Raw genomic sequence first — 25,410 nt, 5'->3', positions numbered from 1 at the left:
TGGGGGAGTAGTGCTAAAAGACAAGACAAATTCTGGCCAACTTCCACTATAACCGATCTAACCGGCCAACCCCCAAAACAAAACCAGTCTACCAAGAGCTGGACATCAACTGGCGCATATTGTCATAAAAAACCACTCAGTGTGGGGAGTGGTGCTAAAAGACAAGACAAATTCTGGCCAACTTCCACTATAACCGATCTAACAGGACAACCCTCAAAACAAAACCAGTCTACCAAGAGCAGGACATCAACTGGCGCATATTGTCATAAAAAACCACTCTGTGTTCTTCCAGCTTCACTGCTTGTTAATTCGTTCACATTGTACAAGCTGCGATTTGGTGGGGGTGGCGGGGGGGGGGGGGGGGTGTTAGGAAGCAAAAAGAAAGCAATAATTTCCTGTAAGCAGAGACCCCGTATGTGCAAACTGAACATAGGGTTGTATTCTCTCTGGTACCTGCTTGATATCCAAGAGAAGACCACACTGGTTAATCAGTCAAGGTTACCCATTACTAGGCATGTACGATATACACAAGATTATCCACCTTTGGTTTGTGATGTAAGAAGGCCCATCTGCTCTGTTAGCTGGTTCATATGCTCAGCCTTGTCCCATCCATTCTCCTTTGCTGGTTCTTTCTCCTTGTTAGCAGCTTCAGATGTGCCCAAGTCAATCTCATCCGTCTCACCAGAAACCGGGCTCGCAGCGAGAAACTGCTCCCAAAAGGCATCATTTATACCTGGAAGCTTAGAAATCCCATCAAGCAAAATATCTATATCCGGGTCAGGTGAGAACTTGTCACGTTCCATAGGTATTGTCACATCTACCACAACAGACATTAGATCCATGAACCCACCATTGCCAGTCTCATTCCCAACTAAACTTGCACCGGTAATATCAACATCAGTATCTGCCACTATTCCTGGAATGTGTGTGAACTCGGGCATAACCATGTCTGTTTGGCTTCGTACACTGGGCCCGTCTTGCACCCCACCCAGAGCACTCATATCTGAGAATGGAGCTGTTGTAGTAAGCATGTCTTCCCCTAAAGGAGTTGATTGGATCTCAGATATGGCAGGTGAAGGGCATATTTCTGGAAAACCCGAGGTGGTTAGTGGCAAATACGAGTGTCCAGAAGTGGGCTGGACTTCTGAGAGAGTCACCCCTGAGATCCTATTTGAAGTGCTGCCACTGTCTAACGCACTGGATGGTGAGGCTACATCATCGATCAAGAAACTATCAGGATTGCTGCTTGGAGATTCCAGCCTGGGAGAAGCATCAAGCTTCAGAATCTGCCTGAACATTGCTTTTGCTGCCTCATTCATCAGAGGCTGGAATTTTACAATCTGTCCATCAGGAGCCGCAGCATGCTCAACCTCCGAGTTATCTTCCTGTTTGGGGAGTCTCCGTTTTTTGTTCACTCCAGCTATACGCCTATTGCTCTCATTCTGCTGCTGCACCAACTGGGCTAAGAAACCAGAGCTCTGCATGGCCTTCGCCAGGAATGACATCATTTGCTGCTGCCGCTGCTCCATTCCCTGAAGGCGTTGCCCCATGGTCTGCAACTGGTGATCAGTTGCCTGTTGCTGCTGCCTCAGCCTAACCAGCTCCTGCATAAGCACATTTTTGTCCCTCTTGAGTCTCTCAACCTCTTCCCCAAGCCCAAACTTCCCCACCTCAACACATGCTCCAACAGAAGAACTCTGTCCCTGAGGCTGTTGATGTTGGTTATGTCCGTGGGATGGTTTTCGCCTATTAATACTCTTCAACAAATGTTTTTTCCCTCTTAGAAACCCCTCATTTGCAAATTCCCATCGGTCTGGATCAACCTTCCTGAAGCCCTGCTCAAAGAAAGTGGAAAAAAAAAGAAGAAAATAGAAAATCAGCATTACCTAGAACCAAAGAAGAGAATAACTCTGAATCAAACCCTCCTCACCATAAGCATCCATTAGAAAAGAATAATGAATTAATATTGTTCAGAAAATACATACTATTATCAGGGATAGCAACAGAACATAAAAAATCTTGGAGATGCTTTATTGTATCCCACTGACGACTGAGTATTGTTCAGGAACTAAATTCAAGTCCCTTAATGCTCTGTTTGTTTCCAGGCAAAAGCCATGTCAAAGGAAAATTCATAAGAAAAATCAATATAAAATATTTCAAGGTAAATGCCATGTCAAAGGAAAATTTGTAAGAATATCAATATAAAATGTTGGGAATTAAGTTGAAATTCTTCCTTCTACAGGGTTTCTACCTGGAAACAAACAGCCTCTAAGGATCAAATATATGCTCATAGTCTGAAGTAACTATAATCACATTAGCAGCAAGAAATATCTAGGTTCCTTTTACCAATACATGTCATCTTCCTCGGAAATTAAGAAACACCATAAGCCAGTTTTCAAGCCACAGATGAACCAACACAGTTCTCCATAATGACAAAAATCAGCATTGACAATTTACTACAAAGCCTCAACTCCCGTGCACTGCAAAGAGGTGCTCTGCAGTATTCACAAGCCTTGGTTTGTGTCACATAGTGGCTCAACCTAACACCAAACTTTTGTGGGGCATCATATCCAAATGAAACTCACAAAGATTGACATGGGAAACTACAATTAACAGAAACAATGTCCCAACAAACCTCAACTCAAATACAGTTTCAGCCAAGACACATAATTCTGAAAATACAAGTAAAAAGGCTCAACGCAAAGTGGGCCATATGGTCTAGAGGGACTAACAAAATTGATACATAGCTAATCTAGAGCATAAGAGAATATCCATCCAACAGTCATAATGGCCAAATAGACGTAGTTAATCTACAGCATAAGAATATAACCATCCCACGGTCATAATGGCCAAATAGACCATCTATGTGCAGAGAACTGTGGCCCACAAAGAGCACTGTTCTCCATAACTAAAAATAAAAAGGAAATTCCTTCTCTCTGTTACTAACACTGTGAAGTTGAATTTCTTTCTAGACCTCTATTGCTTGTACTTTCTTGTCAATAAATTATTGAAATTCATCTCATTAAGGAAAAAGAAGTTACAATCTCAGAAATCAGCTCTATTGTAGTCCTTAATTTACAGCTGGAGCTTTGAGATAAGTGGTTGTAACATTGTATCAGAGGTAGGAGGTCGATTGTTCGATCCTCAGTATGTGCATGGGGTTTTGTGTGTTTTTCCCCTACGCTTTTGTGTGTCCCTTGGTGCCACGTGCAGAGCCGTGTGGCTGAGGCTTTTTTTTTTTTTTTTTTTGTGGGTTTTGGGGGGGGGCTGCTGCACGTACCGGGTGGTGGTGTTGTGTTGATACATTGTTGTAGCCCTTACCTAACAGTTCGATCTTTCTGGATAAGCGATTGTAACCAGCTTCACTTGTAGTATTTTAGATTTTGTGCAAACTCAGCAATTGAATTAAAGAACACCCTTACAAATGATAACTTGGATGAGAACACTAAATATAAGTTCCTAATGTAAGCATGTCCATAGTTTTTAAGGCGGTAAGGCGACGGAGGCATTTGAGGGTCTTTTGGAGCGCCTTAGTGATAAGGCGGGCATAAAGCGTCGCCTTATCGACTAAAGCGATCCTGTGTAATTTTTTTATAGAACCAATCTATTTGGCTCAAATCCTAGTTGAATCCTATTACTCATATGTTAAATAAATATTAAAGGTTCATATTCATACTAATGTAAGATATTCATCAAGAAAACAAACCAATAAAGTGAATAAACTAAGTTCATCTTCATCAATCATTAATCATCAATCATCAATCATCAATCATATTAACATATAATATAAATACATAATTATGAAACAAAATTATAAATATAAAGAAAAGAAGACATAAAAAATACAAGTATTTATTATACTTACCTCTATGATGCCAAAATAAGTGCCTAAGCCCTAAGGTCATTCACTATATTTCTACTCCTGTCAAAGAAAAATGAAGCTCATCGTTGCCAGAGCAAAATGGTCACCTGGATCAGTGGTTCTTCTTTGTTCCTTGATTCATTCTCAAAGCCCTTTCTTAAAACCCTTGACAAAATCCAAATCCTGTTTGTGAATCGGGTTTTTATTTTGTTTGTTTTGGTTATTTTTGGTAGAGTAAAGCTGATCCCATACATCTCAAGTGTTAACAAAACTATACACCTACCAATAAAAAATCTATATTTGGAATCTGCATCAAGTAATTTTAAAATGTGTTAAAAAAAAAAAAAAAACCCATAAGGCGGAGCACTGTCTTACCATCTCTAGATCGCATCAGCGCCAAGGCGCTACTAAGGCGTCGCCTTACCAACGCCTTAAAAACTATGAGCATGTCCGACCATTTCATAGAACGCCTGTTTGCCTATTGAGGATAGATTTCATTGCATGGAAAGTCCAACAAATAGATCTTCCTCCAACAATGATTTAATTTTCCCAGCTCACTGTAACATTGGAAGATCTCATGTCAAGAGGCAAGGTGACAAAAAAAAGTCTCTTTTTCTTTCCTTTTTTTTCTTTTTGTTGGGGGGGGGGGTTGGGGTTTATGGATCCAGAAACTAACCACATCAAGCCCCAGGTAGAAGAACCAATTTCAGAAACAAAGAAATAGACAGGTATGGATAAAGTGGGAAGGGACAAATTGTTGCTGAGATTAATCGAAGAGAAAGGAAAAGAGCTTTTAGGGTAACAAGGAGTTATGCTAATGACATTTAAGGAAGCAAATGGGGTTATGAGAGAAAATAATGTGGAAATAAGAGCAAGATATTAGTGCAAATAACAAGCCCTTATATATATGGTTTGGAGTTTTTGCAGAGAGAGTTAAAAAGATAAGTGCATTTTTTCTCTATCACCACATTACCCTGTGCCTCTCCCTCACCCCTCCCCCTCTAATCAAGTAGGATTATAGCCTAAATTTCACCAGCAGTAGCATAATATGAATTTCCAGCTGAAACAAACCAACTAATACAACAATCAAGAGAAACAAACGCATGCAAGAAAGGAACCAACCAAAGGACCAAAATTGAGACATGAATCCTAAATTTTTATCAATCATAGAATGTGCCCTTGATGGTTACAGCCCTGTACAAGTATCTTTAAATCAAAATTCTACAGTGACTGAAATTGCACACCACTCCCAGTAAGACTAAAATAACCAAATTTAAATTAAAATCAATTTCTAGAAATAACCATGTGGCTCCTGAATAAAGAGAAATTAAAATAATTAGAAACTATGACAAAAAATAAAACCAGTTAGACTAATATAACCAAATTTAAATTAAAATCCAATTTCTAGAAATAACCATGTGGCTCCTTATTACAGAGAAATTAAAATAATGAGAAACTATGACCAAAAATAAAACCTACCCGTGCAGCATGGTGTAAATAACCCCACTAGATACCCCAACAACCCACCAGTTACCGTTAGGAAATTCCAGTGGGACCCCACTGATGAAAAAGGACCTGCTTGCCTGAACTCCATTGATTTAAGGCTAAATCACAAATGACTTATCCCCTTGCAGGATCTGAAAATATGGGCTGAAATAAGAGAAAATTGTAGCTCAAATGAGCCTGAAATTTTTAATTGAAGATGGCCAATTATATTCCCAAACTATCCTCCAAATTGGCTTGAACCCACCAAGTAGGTACGAAACCAAACAAGATCACAGATACCACAAATAGGAGAAAATACATTTTAGGATCAGACTTGGGAAAAAACCTGTGGCTCACTGATGGCAGCCAAATGAGCTTGAAACCTGAAAAAGGAAATAACCAAATAGGAAACTAACTCTCCTAAATTGACCTACTTGGTTGACAAGAAATTACAACTAATTACTTTGCTTAACAAATAAAAAGGAAACAAATTACTTAATCACTAAGTTACCACAAAAAGGAAAAAAAATGGAAATAAATTTCTATCTCTCAAAAAGGAAACAAATCTTCTAGCAACTGTCCAGTCCTTATAGTTTGTTGTACAACACATCAAAATAATATAGGAAAATAGATACTAGTATCAGCAGCATCTTATCCAAGCCAGATGTCAATATTAGACCCAAGGTACTGTTCACATGAACAGTACCTGCGTGAACAGTAAAAGCAATTCGGCTGGCCCGATTGGAGAAAAATAAGGCTAGTTTGATGGCTGAAACTGAATCAGATCTGAATCTAAATTGGGCTAGCATTGAACTCTCCTTTTGACAGCTCGATCTACATCATCCATGGCCATGCAATCAGTAGGTGTTGATGCTTCTGCATCAAGACCATAAGAAAATTAGGTCTAATAAGAAGGAACAAACAAAAAAGCAAGTCCTTTTTTTTATTGATGTTCAGCCAGGAGAATGCTAATGAAAGTCAGAAGACCCCTCCTCAAAGCAGAAATTAACTAGACCATATTCCTTTGGCAACAAAATAGGAGAAGTATTAAAATAAAATGAAGAAAAAATAAAGAATAATATTTGAAATAGCCTTCAAAACTACCAATAAATATTGCTTCTCGATGTAAGTGGTTAAATGGTATTGATGCAGATTAGAAATATTTCAACAATAACTAATGTTTCAATCTTTTTTTTTTTGGTGGTAGAAACCATGTTTCAGTCTGGTTTACTCCAATCATATGGATTTGGTTTAAGTTGTTTTATTTCATTAAGTTATAGTTAGTTACTTGTTTATTAGGGATAGAATAGAGTCTTGCCTGAATAAAACTATTCCTACTTTGAAAATAATTTAATCGTGTGGAACAAGAACTCTGTCGTGGTGATTCAATAGGCCCTGTTGAGGTGATTCAACAGGATGGTCGGGGGTGATTCCCAAGTGATGCAGTTATGCTATCTTGGAATGGCATGAACCCATTTGGAAACCCAAACTGAGACAAATCAGGTCCAAATCTGACTTTGGTCCAGAAGGTACTTGGGCAATAATTAGTGTGTACTATCTCTCCTTTCAGATTTTCCAAGACAAAATAATAGGCGATACACAAAATCAACCATATCTCGACCAAGATCTCGACCCTATATTGTCGAGAAACAACCCAGAACTTGCCTCTCTAGCTACCCTTTCAAGAAAAAAAAAAAAAATTGTTGATGGGATTTTTGTCCTTTTGCTTGCCAAACTTCATTCCTACACTACATGTAATATATATACATGTGTTATGTAATATGTATTGTCCTTATATAGCTATGTGATACATCAGTCATCAATGTTAACTGTTAAACAATTAAGTAATTATCTATAATGTCTTTTAAATTCTTCCGATTATTTCAACTTTTAAATTGATTATATGTGTTCTAACTTCTAAAAGTATTGATGTTGTGTCGTGTGTGATGTAGATAAGTCACTTAATGGGCATATTTTATTACAAATAAGCCTTGGGTAGGCTTATGTATGTGTTGGGCCTTTGATCCCATGGGTTTTCTTTATAATGAGCCACTTTAATGGGCATAAAATATGGGTAGAAAGGAGGAAAACGGAATTTAACTCATTAGTTTAGTTAGAGTCCTGTTTTGAGTCTATTTCCTTTGTTATTTCAGTTTTTAATCAGTTTATGTTTCCCTATTAAGGAATGACTAGTTAACTACCTAATCCATATTGGAGTTCTAGTCTAGTCCTATTTGGAGTCCAACTCCCATTGTGTAAGGTCTAATCCTACTTGGAGTCTAACTCTTAGTTATGGTATGACTGCTAATTTGCCCTCTATATATAAAGGAGCTTATGTACTCTCAATTCTCAGATTTGAATAAAGAATTATTGCAGTCAATTGTTTCTAACAGCCGAGATAGTTGTGGGTGAGATGCCTGGGCTGAGATAGTCACCCCACCCACAATTCTCTTGATTCCCTTTTCTTTCTCTACTTTTATTTACAGATATTATCCCTTACCTGCTGTGACCATCAACTCAAGAAATTTTCAGATCTGTAAAAGCCTGTAGAACCATAACCGACCAGCTGTGAAAGTCAAGAATTGAAGATCAATCGATCTCCTTATCTCCATGTTTTGTGAGCTATTCAAACAGGCCTTTTGAAGATATATCCTAGGCTGTCTAAGGATCAATCGATCCTCATCTGAGGGGCAGTCCATCAGTCCAACAGTGTTTCTTGAAGAACTTTTATTTCTCCCTGGGGTTTGAAAATCAAGAAAGTGCATACTCTATAACCAGCCGTCAAAAGTCTTTGATATTTGGGGGTTTTTATACCCTTATTGGGGCCTACACTCGACCAGGATTGCAGCTCAATTGGAGCCGCACAGCCCCGGCCGCACCTCTCTCTCTAGCTCTATCGCAAGTCCTCTCTCCTATTGGGGTGGGTTTTGGGCTGGTTTGCTGCTGCATGGCTATTGTATCCTTGGGAGTTTATTTCCTGATCCTATTTCTGCCTATTATCAAGTTAGCTATTGGGTGTTAAACTTCTTGTTTAGGGTTATAAACTGCTGGAGTAATTTACCTGTAATCTACTTCTGCATTAAGTAGTATCGGAGTTATGGCTGAAGAGAGCTCCAAACGATACTCACTGGAGGATGTGATGAAATCCCTCCAACTAATGAATGTAAGAATGGATACTATGGGCCTAAAGTTAGAAGAATTGAAGGAGGCTACTACTGCCCCATCTACTGCTCAGCCACGTTATTTTCGTAGGGAATTCCTTGAATGGGTGTCTGAATTGGACTTGTACTTTGATAATTACAACTTATCAGAGACACAAAGACTCCAATATGCATGTTCCCAGATGAGTGATATGTTTGAATGCAATGGAGAGTCTGTGAAAGGCAACTTCAAGCGCAAGGACATAAGCCTAGAATGTGGGAAGAGATGCAGTACGAGTTGGCAAGCATGTACCTATCTAAACGTGAGCGCAGTATGTACTTTCTTCCACCAGAGTTCCCTCCATTTACACCCCAAAAGCCACCCACAAGTGACAAGAGCTTGAAGGAATTATTTGACAATGTGGCCACCATGTCACAACAAATTGCAAAGGAGCAACAAGAGAAGACACCTCCAACCAATGAACCATAGTGAAAAGTTGAGGTTAGTGTTGAAGAAGTTCCAGCAATTGCTATTGTCAAGGAAGAGTGATGTAGATAAATCACTTAATGGGGCTTATTTTAGTGCAAATAAGCCTTAGGTTAGGTTATGTATGTGATGGGCCTTTAATCCCATAGGTTTTCTATGTAATGGGCCACTTTAATGGGCCTAAAATATGGGTAGAAAGTAAAAAAACGGGATTTAATTCATTAATTAGTTAGAGTCTTGTTTTGAGTCTATTTCCTTTGTTATTTCAGTTTGAGTCAATTTAGGTTTCCCTATTAGTGAATGACTAGCTAGTTACCTACTCCATGTTGGAGTTATAGTCCTAGTCCTACTATGAGTCCAAGTCCTGCTAGGAGTGTCTAGTCCTATTTGGAAACTAGCTCCTAGTTATGATAGGATTGCTATTATTCTCTCTTTAAATAGAGGAGCCTATGTACTCATAATTTCAGATTTGAATAAATAAATTTTACTATCAATTGCTTGATATAGCCGAGGTAGCAGTGGGTGAGATGCCCAAGCCGAGATAGCCATCCCACCCACATTCTTCTTGTTTATCTTCTTAGTTTCCATTACTATTTTCTGTTCTTAATTACTGTTGCTGTGATATTTCCAAGAGAGAGTTTTCAGATCGGTCAAGCTCTGTTAAATCAGAATCGACCAACAAGGGAATTCCAGTTTTGAAGTCCAATCAATCTCCAATACCTCCCCAATTTGGGGTCTGATCTGCAAGGCCTTTTGAGGTTCTGTTCTACTTTCCAAGTGGACCACTCGATCCACCATACTCAAGGGATTTTGTGCCCATAGTGGGACCTTCCTTCGACCAAAAGGCCAGCTCCATCTGAGCTCTGTCTAGCCAGCCGCACGATCCAAGAGGTCCCCCTCTTGGACCCTGCGCAGGTCTTTTTCTCTCCTATTGTCTTAATTCTTTTCTCTGGTTTTGGGGTTTAATTGCTGGTTCTTTCTCTATTGTTTCTCCTGTTTTACTTCTGTTTATTATCAGGTTATTTAGTGAGTCTTGTTTATCTTGTTTGGGGTTTATCAATTGTGGGGGTTAGTTTCTTGTAATTTACTCCTACATTTAGTGGTATCAAAGCTATGACTAAAGAAAGCTCCAAACAAATCACTCTGGAAGATGTGTGGAAGTCCCTCCAAACCTTGACTACAAGGATGGAAGGATATGACCAACATTTGGTAGAACTAAAAGAGTCTACTGCTGTTCACTCCAATACTCAAGCTAATGTTGCCCAAACTAATGTTCAGCCTACTGTTAACAACATATATCATGTACCTAGAAGGGTTAACTATGCAAGCTCGAAGGAACATACCAGTTCGTGATGAAGAATATGATAATTATGACAACCACCAATTTCGCCAAAATGATACACATAAGGTGAAGTTGGAACGGAAAGAGTACAACAGAGGAATCAGCCCTGTTTATGAGAAACTTCCCTTGTTTCTCTCTCTTCAACCTGAAATCAAGAAAGTGAGTAACTTCTTATCCCTCTGTTGAAAGTTTCTCATTTTTTTAGGTTTTTGTCCCCTCTTTAGGGACTACCATCGATCCAGTTTTCAGCTCATTCTGAGCTTCACAGCAGCAGCTGCCCCCTTCCCTGTTTTACCCTATGTAGGAGATTTTCTCTCCTAACCGGTTGTCTTTTTTGGGATTGTTGTTACACCCGTGCCCGAACCCGATCTAAATTGAACTGTTGTGATAGGTCTCAGAACAGGAGTGGAAAGCACCACCGAGTTTTGGCTCACGGCAGCTCATTGCCAAAGGGGGAAGGATGACCCCACTTGCCAGTGCATCTCTTGCTTATCCAACTGGAGGGGATTCAAACGCTTTGATCCTAGATGGTAAGTGACCTGACACTCCTACACTTAAATCCCGGCACCCATTAAAACTGTCGGAAGACCATACTTAACACCTAGGGCAACCACCAATGGGAGACCAACTAGGGGACAACAAACAGTCAAGACACCTAACTATTTTAACCACCGGAAACAAACCACCTGAAGCACCTGGGCTTGGATCCGGTTGGCTGAATCCAGTGGCCACTTGTGCTGTCCAATGGGCTCTGATTCCCGTGGGTCCCACCACCCACATCGTGAACAACCCCGGATGACCCCACACTCTCCCACACCTTCCTCATGACTTGTACTCCATATGGGTCTAAGGAGGTGGGCCCATGTGCCCGGAATCGTGAAATAACCCATTTGATCGGATATGGGCCAACTAAACAGGCCCTAAGGGGGCTAAAAGTCTGATCGGAGAATGCTCTACCTTGCCTGAGAAGACCATGGCCTCCCCCCCCTCTTCCTTGCCCGGACCCTTCCTCCTCTGCTTTCCCCACTTCACCTGTCCCTTTAAGAGCCCCTTGGAACTCGCACTTCAACCAGGCTCCTTCCCCAACTGCTAAAAGTCTCCATCTCCATTTTGTACCCCCGGCAAACCTTGGCGATAACCATGTTGCCGTCTGCCCTAAGGGGCTCCTTGATGCGGAGGCTTCCCAATGGAACAATTCGCTCGTGGGCCATTTCCTGGGCAAGCTTCCCCCCTTCCACATTGTGAAGTCCTCTCTCTTGAAGCAATGGCGACCTTCGAGAATGATTGACATCCTTCTCCTGGATCTGGAATTTTTCTTATTCCGCTTCTCGGATGAGCAGGACCGCCTAAGATGCCTAGAAGGTGCTCCGTGGCTCATGGGAAGAACCCCAATTTTTCTCCGCCCTGGCACCGCTATCTGCTCTTGCACCTGGTTGACTTCTCCTCAATTCCCCTCTGGATCTCCCTCCCTGGGCTCCCCTTGCACTTCTGGTGCTCTGACAGCTTAAGCGCGATCGGCTCCATGCTTGGAACCCCTTGTGCTCTGATGCTTGCACCAATCGAGAGGATCATCTGGCTATGCGAGAATCTGTGTCGAAGTCGCAATGGATGACCCCCTCCTTTCTTCCATAGCCATCAAGGATGGGGACGACTTCACATTCCAGCAGACCATTCTCTTTGATTGGAAGCCTCTGCAGTGCCTCAACTGCAAAGTCTTTGGACATGGCCCTGGCTCTTGCCCTCGTAAGCCCCCATGGGTGGATCCCCAGGGAGGGCTGCATGCCCCCGCCACTGATTCCCTCCGCCACAGCGATCGGTTGAGAATGACGGACCCCTCATCCCATCCTTTTCGGTCGCCGGCTAGAGGAAGAGGAAGAACCAGAAAAAGAAACTCTCAAAGAACCACCATCGGCGCCCAGGCTACTGTAACCGACGGTACTCCTCAGGGTTCCATGCATCCTTTGCCTGTTGGGCAAAACCGATTTGCTGTGTTGGAAAAGTTGTCTGACAACCTCGAAGATCCATCCTAGCTTCGCGACAAGGATGACGGCGTTGTCCAGGTGCTTTCCATCCCTAACTATGCTCTGGACGGTACGATTGGATCTTCCGACGGATCTTCCCCATCTGACGAAGGCTCATCGGACTCTTCTAGCTCTGCTGACGAGGAAAGTTCCTCGGACTCTGATGGTGACCTGTCGCCTGAGGATTCTTCATCCTCTCTGTCCTCTTCTCCGCTGAATTCTCGGGTGGCTTCCCCCTAGCGGCTGAACCTTGAGAAGGCCATTTGCCCTAGTTTAAACATTTCAGGGAATGACTGTCTATCCTCCACGCCTTCGGGGTTTTCTGGGGGTCTTGATCATAATGGGCCTTGTCCTTTGACACCTCCCAATATTTCGAAGCCCATTACGCCTCCTTCTGCACACCATCCTACCTCGCCAGCCCAGGCCCAAACCTTAATATTGGACCCTTCAGATCTTAACCCTCCAGCCTCAGGCCTCCTTCCAGACCCCCCTTTGGCCCATCCGGACCCTCCTTCCTCGCCCGATGATCCCTCCACCTCCTTCCATTCTGCAACTTCTTCTATGCCTTGGAACCTTCCCACCGCCAAGTCCAATAAACCGAAACCTCCCAAGAAAAAACTTACCCAGCAGCAGTCTCGCCTTTCACCCATTCCTGCTCCTCGATCCTATCAAAGGAGGAGTCGCTCCCAGCCAAGGCCTGCAGACATGGTCTCCACCCCTGTGGAGCATTCGACGCCCCACTCTAACCTTGCCTAATATCGTAAGGTTTTGTTTGGAATACCAAGGGACTGAACACCCCTCCAAAGTATGTGGTTGTGCGATCTCTCATCAAGGACCTTCGGTCCTCCTTTTGTTGCTTGATTGAGACCTATATCAAAGAATCCTCCATGTCCAGAATTGTTACCCCCCCATTGCCCCTAGTTGGGATTTCCTGTCTAACCATTCCGCTCACCCAAATGGTCGTATCTGCTTCATGTGGGATAAGTCCAAACTTTGTGTCTCCCTTGTTTCCTCTTCCTCCCAATTTCTCCACCTCTCTATCACTAACATTACCCACAACTCTTCCTTTTTTCTCACCCCTATCTATGCCTCTAACCGGAGGGCAGACAGGGACATTTTATGGAATGATCTTAGGCATATTGTTGATCACTTAGGCTCCCTGCCTTGGGGAATTTGCGGTGACTTCAATGTGGTCAAGTATAACCATGAGAAACAAGGCGGTGGGGACCTTGATATGGCAAATGTTGAGGCTTTAAATTCCTGCATTGCTGACATTGCAGCTGATGACCTTCGTTGGTCCGGAGCTAAATTCACATGGAATAATAAAAGATCTGGTCAGTCTCGAATAGCCTGTAAGCTTGACAGATTCCTTTTGAATGAAGCATGGCTTACTGCCTACCCTTCTTCCCATGCCTCTTTTGAAGCCCCTCACACCTCCGACCATAGCCCTATTTCCATTCTCATCCAGCCCTACACTTCTTTTGGTCCCAAGCCTTTCAAATTTTTTGACATGTGGACCTCTCACCCGGATTACCCAAATATTGTCCAAGAAGCCTGGCTGAAACTTGTCCAATCATTCTCCATCCCACTTTTAGCTTTGGCCAAAAAGCTAAGGAATGTCAAGGAGGCCCTTAAGACTTGGAATACTAACTCCTTCGGGAATATTTCTTCTCAAGTCATTGTTTGTAGGGACAGGCTAACCTCTATTTAGAATCAGCTCCAGACAGACCATCTCAACCCCTCTCTGGCTAAGATCTAGGAAGCTGCTCTCACTACTCTCCAGGCCCCAGAAGAGAGCTTTCTAAGGCAGAAATCTAGAATTAATTGGTTGGAGCTTGGAGACTCAAACACTACTTACTTCCACAGATCTGTAAAAGCAAGAAACAATGTCAACTCAATCACAAAATTGTCTACTCCTGAGGGGAACCTGGTTTATAGGGTTGATGAGATTAAAAAGGTTGCAGTGGATTATTTTGAAGATTTGTTCAGGCCTCCCACCAACCCTGCTCCCCCCATTCTGGTTGGTCTCTTGAACAAATCCATTCCTGATCCTATGTCCAATATGCTTATGGCTATTCCTTCTGATGAAGAGATCTCTCGAGCCATTCATTCCCATAAGGCCAGCAAAGCCCCCGGCCCTGATGGATTTAGCATGGGATTTTTCTCTGCCTCTTGGGACCTTATTAAGGAAAATGTGATCAAGGCAGTCAGGAGCTTCTTCTTCAACCCTAGCCAGATCAAAGGGATCAGCCACACTTTCCTTTGTCTCATCCCAAAGAAGGAGGGAGTAGAAGCTATGACTGATTTCAGACCCATCTCTCTGTGCAACCTTCTCTATAAATTCATAGCCAAGATCCTTGCAAATAGAATCAAGCTAGTGGTGGGCTCCCTTGTCAGCAGCAACCAATCAGCCTTCATCTCGGGTAGAAGCATTGGAGACAACATCCTTCTTTGCTATGAGATTGTCAAAGGCTTTGATAGAAAATCGCACTCCCCAGCTGCCCTTATGAAGATTGATATCCACAAGGCTTTTGACTCTTTGAGATGGGATTACATTACTTTGGTCTTCAACTCCATGGGATTTCCCCCAGTCTTCACAAATTGGATCCATCACTGCATTGCCACTCCTCGCTTCTTAGTCTTGGTCAATGGGAGTTCGGCAGGGTATTTCTCCTCCCCTATGGGAATCCAGAAGGGATGTCCTCTTTCTCCCTACATATTTTGCCTGGCTATGAAAGTTCTTTCTAGAAGTTTGCAAGTGGCCTCAGACCGGAATCTCATCTTTGCTATTCCCAAATGTAAAACTATGGAGCTTACTCACCTGGCTTTTGCAGATGATTTGATGATCTTTTCAAAGGCTGATCCCACCTCCATGCAGAACATTATGCTTTGTCTGAACCAATTTGCTGATATGTCGGGGCTTAGTATAAATCCAGCTAAGTCTCTTATTTTCCTAGCTGGGATATCTGACTCTGCCAAAGCTTCCATCCTTGACCATACGGGGTTTTGCTTGGGTCATCTTCCAGTGAAATATCTGGGGCTTCCTCTCATTCCGACAAGGCTCTCTACTCACCATTGCACCCCTATGCTCGACCTTATTAGGAAGCGACTTCAGCTCTGGAAGGGAAGGCTCCTATCCTTTGCCGGCCGGTTAGTGCTTCAATGGTCAGGTACTTTTGGATTGCCGGAATCCATCATCTCCAAACTCGAGTCCATCTTTGCCTCATTCTTGTGGAAAGGAAGTGAGTGTGTGCGATTCCTCCGTCCTTCTAGTTGGGTTGCTGTTTGTCTTCCCAAAGAAGAAGGGGGTCTGGGTATAAGAAGGATTAAAGATGTGAACTCTGCTGGAATCATCAAGCTGACCTAGAAGATCATTTCCAAAAAAGACAGTATATGGGTCAAGTGGGTGTACTCGAATCAGTTAAAGTCTACTCCTTTTGAACAGTGAAGACCCGGGCTGATGCCTCAGATCTTAGCCATCCATCCTCAGCTCTCCTCAGCCATTTCGGCCCATATTGGTGATGATGGTCTCTCTACTTTTCTTTGGTTCGATCCCTGGCATCCCAAAGGAGTCCTCTTCCATGCTCTTAGTGCCAGGGAAATGTACAACTCTAGCTTGCCCAAGCTTGCCCTCGTCGCTGATATTATTTCTTCGGGCTCTTGGTCTTGTCCAGACACCTCCTCTGCCCAACTTCAAGACATTTGGAGAACCTTGCCTCCCATCTCGGCCTCCCAAAGATTAAGACATGACTCCGCTCTTTGGATGGCCTCCCCTTCCAAGACCTTCTCCGCCAAGGCTGCTTGGAGTTTGTAAGAATTCATGGCCTGCCCACTCTTTGGCACAGACTCATCTGATTCCCTCATCACATTCCTTGACATAGCTTCACGGCTTGGAGAGCTTTCTCTAACTGCCTGCCTACGCATTGCTTCCTCATTCAACGAGGCATCCCAGTTGATGCTATGTGCACCCTCAGTGGGAACGAGTCGGAATCTGTGGATCACCTATTTTTTGCATTCTCTACCTCCAACTCCATCTGGAGTATGGTTCTTGCTAAATGCTGGCCCACCTCTAGAAGAATCCTCCCTCTTCAAAGAGAATGGATAAGGATGGGCATGACCTTTCGGGGTAACTTTACATGTGACCTGGTTGGAAAGCTTGCCTTCTGTGCAACCATAAATCAAATCTGGATGGAAAGAAATCACAGGAAATGGACCTCCAACTCTCGCTCTCTGGATAGGATTTGGGGTTCCATCTCCTTCGATGTTAAAGCAAAGATCTCAAGGCTCTCCCCTACTTGAAATCTTACTCCTAGGAACTGTCGTATTGTAAACTCCTGGGAGCTTCCTAGCTCCATCATCAGGAATGTGTCCCCTTAAGCTGGGCCTCTTTTCTTTTCCTTCCCCCTCTTAGAGGGTTGTATGCTTTTCTTTGTCCTTCTTGGTAATGAATTATTTATTCACCCAAAAAAAAAAAAAAATAATAAAAAAGGCCCTAAGGACACAACTTGGTATAAATAGGAGAGGTGAGTTCATTACTCACCTCTCAATTGTACAAAACGTGAGGGAAAGAAGAGGAAAAAAGGGAAGAAAAGGGAGGAGAAGAAGAAGAAGAAGAAGAAGAAGAAGAGGGAGGCTCACCTTTGCTCCCGGCTACACGCATGCTTGCCAGAATCTTGCCGGAGGTAGGTTCTACATCTCCTACCAGTCTCTTTCTCTTCATTTTGACCTAAGTTGGACAAGAGGTGAACTAGGAACCCAGCACCTCCCGAAGCTCAGGGAATGACCATTTCACCTCCCCATTATGATTATCGAGCTCAAACCAAGTTTGGTGAGCTCCGGCAACACTTGAGACCAAATGACCACCTAGGGTTTCGATCTCTCAATCGATGTATCTCCCAAATGGGCCAATGGAATTAGGATTTCTTTAGCTTAAAATGAAGGTAGGAAAACCCTCTTCAAACTCCACGAAACAAATCCCAGTGATCGCGCCCAAGCCCGAGCCGGAAAGCCCAAAACACCTGGGCCTGAATCCTGTGGGTTGTTTCCAGTAAACAGGCAGCTCTTGTGAGCTCTATGCCAATGCCATCAGATTCACCATTGATGAATCTGGTGGGTTTCCACCTATTTCCGGTGAGGTGAATCCAGTGACACCCTGAACTGTCAAAGTTTGATAGTACATTTACCCTTTGGGGGTAACCCCTGTGGGCCCCTTTCGATGTTCCCGACTTGCATTGATGTTCGGTTATCTTTGTGCCTAGGACAGAGACGCGCACGTACCCTGAGGCTAGTAGTGAGTGAACAATCGGTTGACACACTTGGAACCAATTTGACAGAACACAACTAAGGTGAGGGATGGTTGACTTTTGTTTTTGGATTATTTAATTATTGTAGAACTGCTCGCATGTGTTAGGATTTTCACATGATTATAAATTACTTAAATGGCTATGGATGTTCCATAACATGTGATATTACTGCATAATATATTATTGTTGGAACATGGATATTGAATATGAGAAGTATGTTTGTCGCACTCATGCATTGATTATGTGTGTTGGAATTAGATGTAGTCGTGGATTACACTTTGCGGGCCAATGGTAATCCCGGTATCATGTACTCCGGGACTGCATTTGGAAATGGATACGCTTCGTGGCTGAAGGTAATCCCGGTGTTGCGTAGTCCATACTCACCTGTTTTGTATGCTAAAATAGGTATATAGTCGTGGGTTACATCTTCTGCCCGATGGTATTCCAGTATCATGTACCCCGAGACTATACTTGGAAATGGACCCACTTCGTGGCCGATGGTAATCCCAGTGTTGCGCGGTCCTACTAATTATATCATTATGCAAGGCATATAGGATATTGTGGTTAGGTGACATTCCCCATGCTACGTCCCCTGCCAACAGGGGGTAAGGTGTTGAATAACCCAATGGTGGTATATTCGATGAACCTTTTCAGAATGCCACACCCGTGGTACGATGTGATTGTTACCGAAGGCGGGAATTAGTTCGACATGGTCAATGCTAATCCCAGTGCCGTGACTGCCAGGAGGGGGTTATCAGGGGTTTGTTGGGTGACCGATGGACGTGTCCCAGTACCGACAGGTTCCTAATCACGACTAGGGCTTGTATTGCTGTGTAGTCGATGTGCGAGTTCCGAGACCAGGGATACAGCCTAATGTGCCATAGCAGCATTACCCGACTTAGTTGTATTGATAGGTGGTTTAATAATCAAATGGATTGCATCATTCACATTATGGACTGTGTTTAATTCTAGTTTTCATGTCATCATGGAATATTATATATGTGAATGCTTGTACTTGGTTATGCATGAACCCCACCCCTCACTGAGCAAGTTGGAAGCTCACCCCACGTATATGCTACATTTTATATGATGACGTAGGTACGGTAGTGCCGTTAGGTGGAGATTCAACCTCATCGGGGCCTGACTATAGAGTAGGTGATTGATGGATGCCAGAAGCCGAAGAGCAAGATCAAGATTGTGCCTGTGACTATTGCGTATACGCGGCACCATGAGATACACGGCGTATTTTTGATATTCTGATACCGACCTGGTGATTGTATACTTTTGGGCTTATTATGTACAAGTCTTGAACTATTATAATGGAATAACTTGGTTATATACATATGATATCATTAGATGTTCCCCATTTTAAATTATAATTCCACTATTGTACTCTGATTTTGCTGCTATTGATTTGGTTCATGTTGTGAGATTGTGTATATTAAGGTACTGCTATCAGAGATCCTTGTAGGTTTGTAAGACGGGTATGCATCTTACTCACACCACCAGTATTCCTAATGGTAAGTTGGGTTTACTAGAATTTGGGCGTGACAGCTTGGTATCAGAGCGCAATGCTCTGTCTTAACTCATAATCTTACTCGAACCTTGATTTTGGGGGTTAGGATTAAGAATAAAAATCTCAAAGACAATAAATAATAGAATGGCACAAATAGGAGACAAGTATAGGTGTCAAAGTCGTTTCATTATGTATAAAGAGAACTGAGTATATAAGCTTACACCAATTTTTCTCAAAATAAATGACAAAAAGCGGGAAATCCTAACTAGCCTAAAAATCTAGGAATTCAAATGACATAAGCAAATGACAGAAAGTAAATTGCTAGCTAACACCTAGACCATGACTCGGCCACGTTATTTTTGTGTGGAATTCCTTGATGGGTGTATAAATTGGATGTGTACTTTGAAAATTACAACTTAACAGAGACACAAAACCTCCAATATGCATGTTCTCAGATGAATGATTGTGTTCGAATACAATTGAGAGTCCGTGAAAGGCAACTTCAAGCTCAAGGACGTAAACCTAGAACGTGGGACGAGATGCAATATGAGTTGGCAGGCATGTACCTATCTAAACGTTAACGAAGTATGTACTTCCTTCCACCAGATTTCCAACAGCCACCCACAAGTGACAAGAGCATGAAGGAATCATTGGCTTCTATGGCAAATGAGCAACAAGAGAAGACACCTCCAAGCAATAAACCATAGTAGAAGTTGAGTTAGTGTTGAAGAAATTCCAGCAATTCCTATTGTCAAGGAAGAGCTAGTCATTAATGTTCCTATCAATGGTATACATGTGGATGAAATCGAAAGTGACATGGTCACGATGGTGGACAAAGAGATCGAACCCAAGGAGATTAGTGCTACAATAACTATGGTGTTTATAGACAACCAAGCGGAAGATCCTAAAAGGTTCGAGATTGACGTAATAGTTGATGAAACAATTGACTACATCCTTATTATCAAAGAGCTACCTGAATTTTTCTACAGCTTGAAGAGGGACGTGCACCATGTTATAATCACCCTCACACTTTATAAAATTCGAGGACCAACTTTTTCTGAGAGGGCGAATTGATGTAAATAAGTCACTTAATGGGCTTATTTTATTGCAAAAAAGCCTTGGGTTGACCCCATGGGTTTTCTATGTAATGGGCCCAGGGTTTTAAGTATCGATATGTATCATACTGTATCGTTGATACGTATCGGTATCGATCGGCATCGATACTATAAGTACCGATACAATACTTAGAATTTTTTGTAAAATTGAGTGTATCAGAGTATCGTATCTTACTGGTACCAATACGGTACGTACGAAACAGTAGATATGAACATTTGATTAATATTTTTAAATTCCTTTGACGTATCGATACGTATTGTACAGTCTCTTTAAGGGGTAAATGGCCTAATTTTGCTTTTGTTTCATATCTTGTTTGAAACAAAGCACTTCAGCCTCTTTTCCAAAACCCTTTTCTCCATTTCTCTTCTTCTTTTCCCTTTGATTTAAAGCATTGGAGGCCATCATTTGAAGGAATTAAGGAAATTTAGTGGATTTGCAACTTGGAAGCAAGGAAAAAAGTCATTGTTCTTGAAAAACCTTGAACTTGAATAGTAAGTTCTTGTACATTTACACTTTTTTCAATTATATGTTATTATTATCAATTTTTTTTTTTACAAATCTAAGGTCCCTCGTGGTTAGAATCAACTTTGTGCGTGACAATTACAAAAAAACACTAGATTTATAAGGATTCACAAACTTTTTCAAAAGAAAATGAGGGTTTCAATTTTTTTTTTCAAATTTCTTAAATCTACTCATGATCAATGATAAAAAAATGTTTATATTTTTTATATGTTATTTAAAAACAATTAATCTACAACTTCTACAAAAAAAATTTATTTTTCTAAAATGTTCGTATTTTAAAATTTTTTATAATTCCAAAATTAAGAAAAATACAAAAAAGTACTATTTATTTTAGAAAATTCAGTTCGTTTTAGTTTTAAAAAAAAAGTATAATTTACTAGGCCAACGACCATGATTTGAAATTATATGTTATTTCAAGTTTATGTAAATTTGGAAAAATACAAAAAAGTCTTTTTTTCTTTGAATGCATTTCATTTAGTTTCTAAAAAAATTATATTATTTACTAAATCAATAAATATGCATATTAAGTTTCATTATGTATATTTGTAGGAAGATGGCGCCTTAAGGAGGGCTTAGGGATACTGGATGGGCTACAGCCGAGAAAGTACAAGGCAATAGGTTGTGGACAAAATGTAACTAATGTGATGCTATCCACCTAGGAGGTGGAATTACCAGACATAAACAACATTTGGTAAGAGGATTTTTTAATGTTGCCAAGTGTACAAAGTGCGGGTTTGAGTCCTAGGAACCAACCTCTACATAAAGGGGTAAGGCTGCCTACCTATATACCCTCCCAGAACCCTGCTTAAGTGCGGGAAGCCTTTGTGCACTGGGTTACGGCCTTTTACGGCCAAGTGTACAAAGTGCCCAGATGAAGTAAGCAAAGAAATGATAAAGCACTTAAGGGGAAGTAGAGATAAAGCAAAACAAGCTGTTGAAGATGAAGATAGATTAGTTGAGAATCTAAGGGATCATGAGGATTATAAAGGATCCAATATGGAGGCAGAGGATAAAGATCAACAGTTTGCACGAGCGATGCATATTTCAAGGGAGGAAACAAGAGAAAAATAATGGACAATAGAACAGTTGAAAAGAAGTCAATCTGTAGGACCTAGGCGTGGTGGGCCGGTTATTTATGAACAAGGTGCTGGCTTTGGAAGTCGTCCAAGTGTAGATATTGGAGACACTGTGAAGGGCATGTTTGACAAGTTCTCCAGTGGTAAAGGCAAGGGGAAAAGGAGCCCAGAAATTAGAAATATAAGAGATGCACCATAGAATCCTCATGATGAAGGGAAACAAAGGATTGAAGAAGCTTTCCAACCAAAGACATTAAGTAAGAAAATTAGGAAAGCAATCTCTAGGTGGTTCCACAGTTCTATGATTCCACTTCACAAAGCTAAAGATTCATACTTCAAGGCTATGGTCAAGGAGATTCAGGCATGTGGAAAAAATGTGAAGCCACCCACACCTCATGAAATTGCTGGGCCATACTTAAATGCTATTATGAAAGAGGTGGGAATATATTGAAGAGTTTAAATAAAAGTGGCCTGAATATGGAGTGACCATCATGTGTGATGGGTGGAGTGGACCGACGAGGATGTCCATCATCAATTTTCTCATATATTGTGATGGAAAAACAATCTTCCATAAGTCTTTCAACGCATCCTCAGATATCAAGGATTCAATGTATTTGTTTAAATTAATGGATGACGTGCAGAAAGTTGGGCCAGATAATGTTGTCTAGGTTGTCACTGATAATGCCTCAAATTTCAAAAAGGTTGGTATCTTACTTATAGTGAAGTATCCCAACTTATATTGGACACCTTGTGCAGCCCATTATATTGATTTGATGTTCAAGGGTAGAGGTGAAAGTTTAGCCTTGACAACCCGAACCTGCCCTGGCTCGCCTTGAGCTTGAACAGGGTTTGGGCCAAGTTTTTGGACCCTGAGGGCGGGTTAGGGTTGAAAAACCCCAACCCTGGGTTAAGGTTGGAAAACCCCACGGGTTAAGGTTGGAAAACCCCAACCCTGGGTTAAGGTTGGGTTAGGTTAGGGTTGAGGCCTCAACCAGGCCCAACCTGACCCAACCCAGCCCAAAATTTAATCTTACATCTTTATAATAGAAATTAGGGCTCCAATAGGTATTTTATTTTTCTATAATTTTTTAATATATGAGACATGAATGGAAAAAACATGTCAATCAAGGTTAATCCAACCATTATAGAAGCCAAGGACAACCCAACCCAGGCCAAAATGACCCTACCCAACCCGACCCGACCTTGATAGGGTCAATTAGGGCCGGGTTAGGTTGGTATGAACCCGGCAGGGTTGGACCTAAACATGAACCTGACAGGGTTGGGTTGGGTTAGGCCTGGGTTGAATTTTATGGACCTAGGGTTGGGTTAGGGTTGGCCTAACCCGGCCTTATTTCACCCTTATTCAAGGACATTAGTGAAATGAACAAAGTACGCACAGTGGTTTCTGACGCCAAGATGATCACCAACTTCATCTACAATCACAACTAGGTGTTGGCATTGATGAGAAAGTACATGAAAGGTGACTTTGTGAGGCTTGCAGCAACAAGGTTTGCAACAAATTATATTGCACTTGATAGTCTTCAAAACCGGAAGAAAGGGCTGGTTAAGTCATTCACCTCTAATGAGTGGTTCATTAGTAGATATACAAGCATTGAAATTGGAAATGTTGTTCAAAACCTAATCACCTCAACAAAGTTTTGGGAAAGGGTATACCAACTTACTAAGATTATCCAACCACTATTTGTAATACTTAAAATAGTTGATGGTGATAAGGCACAGACTATGGGAAATATAATGCATTGTATGGAAGTTGTCAAGCATAAGATAGAAGAGGAGAACCCAAAGTCATTCAAGGCATTTTTGAAGATTATAAATCATCGATGGAAAACTAATTTGGTTTAAGACCTTCATCGGGCAGCTAATTTCTCAATTAAATTTATAAGTGACTTTATTAGTAATTTAATATACTTAATCGTTAACAATAAATAATATGTAACCATGTGCAACCTATTATTTGAATCTGGATCTTCACTACACAAACAATTTACGATTTAGGAAAGATTTGATGGAATCTTTAAAGGATGTTATCAGCAAGTTAGCTCCTAATATTAACGAAGCCAAAGATGTGGTTTAAGAGATTAGTAATCTGCTAATCTTACATATTGATTAATATTTAATACACTGAGGGGGTATAAATATGTTAATACCGAAGTACTTCCGGGAGGCCACTCATGGGTTTGCTGATCATTTAGCTATCCGTGCTAGATGAACACAACGCCCCGGTAATTTAGGTTTAATGAGCTATCCTTGTATTTCAAATTTATTTCAAACTCCTAATGTTGCAATTATCTTTGTACAACTAATTGGTGGCTGAACTATGGATGGAACGCTCCAAACTTCAGGCCAGTCACAATGAAAATATTATTATGCACGGCATCCTCAAGTGGCTACGAACGTAACTGGAGTACGTTCGGATTGATACACACCAAACCTTGGAATCGTCTGAGTTATGAGAAGGTGGAAAAGCTAGTGTATGTGCACTACAACATGAAATACTTAGAATTGGAGAAATCAGGGGATGATATTCATGCCAACCCAATTGACATCACCCACATAATCGACAAGGAAGATCCAGTTAGGGGATGGACACTGAAAAGGTTTTGGTGATGGACAAATTATCTGAAGATTGACGAGAAACCACACCTAATCCCATTATAGAGGACCTCATTAGAGATATAAATGAAGATTTTAAAAATTTTGCTGATGATGAAACCCAAGCACCATCAGGTATACAAGATGATGATGATAGCTCCGATGATGGTGATATCAAGAGGACGAGATTACGTGCTACATACAGTGTAACTCAACCAGATAGTGATGATGATCAAAACAAGGATGGTGCCGATGATGATGATGATGATGATGGTGGTGGTGGTGGTGGTGGTGGTGGCCAAACTTATGTACCAGTACATTTCACAGAGGAGGCTACATTTACACATGCAACCCAAGATAGTCATCATGGTGCTCGCACACAACCAAAGTCTCATAGTCGGAGGGGTAGGTGATCCCATAATCTGAGTGCTACTGATGCGGTGATGAGTAGCATAGAGTCAATGAGCATTAATTCAGATCCCGCTGGTTCCTCATCCAGACATGGACACCATGTATCTTCAGTGCATCTTTAGGCTATGGATATGGGACTTATGCAAGACCAATATTGGCCACTCCAGAGCAGTACAGAAGATTCTACAATGAATGGAAGACCCACTACAATAAATATTTCGACTGGGGTAAATATTTTTTCTACATTCGACAAGTGCAGAACATCTTAGTTGCTCTTATTCAAGAAAAAGGTCCTAGCCAAGGATTTGAACCACCACGACACTCTTCATGGCACTCATCACAATGGCAATGGCAATGAGAAAAGAAAAAATTGTAAGAAACCTCATCATTTTGAACATTTTCAACTCAATATACTTGTCTATCAGTGCAATACCCTCTATTTTAGTGTTTATGCATTTTACATGTTATATATAGCTTTCTTTAACTGGTTTTTTTTTTTTTTTTTTTTTTATGCAA

At 41.5% G+C, this 25,410-nt stretch overlaps 1 protein-coding gene across 2 annotated transcripts in view; it reads right to left on the bottom strand.

Annotated features, from left to right (window-relative positions):
* Nucleotides 1-24: 24 nt before the first annotated feature.
* LOC122068113 (heat stress transcription factor A-1-like) overlaps nt 25-25,410 on the bottom strand; it is a 77,911-nt gene continuing 52,525 nt past the window's right edge. The window contains exons 1-2 of one of the 2 annotated variants that reach the window (XM_042631955.1): nt 4,238-4,406; nt 25-1,835 (exon numbers count right to left, since the gene is read on the bottom strand). In XM_042631955.1, the coding sequence (XP_042487889.1) occupies nt 534-1,835; nt 4,238-4,240 (1,305 nt within the window). In that variant the 5' untranslated portion in view covers nt 4,241-4,406 and the 3' untranslated portion in view covers nt 25-533. Of the gene's footprint in view, nt 1,836-4,237; nt 4,407-25,410 lie in introns of those variants that run through there. The other variant, XM_042631954.1, reaches the window with a different exon arrangement.

This window comes from Macadamia integrifolia, unplaced genomic scaffold, assembly GCF_013358625.1.
Source record: "Macadamia integrifolia cultivar HAES 741 unplaced genomic scaffold, SCU_Mint_v3 scaffold342, whole genome shotgun sequence".
Lineage (NCBI taxonomy): Eukaryota > Viridiplantae > Streptophyta > Magnoliopsida > Proteales > Proteaceae > Macadamia > Macadamia integrifolia.
This window is presented reverse-complemented; position numbering and strand designations above follow the sequence as displayed.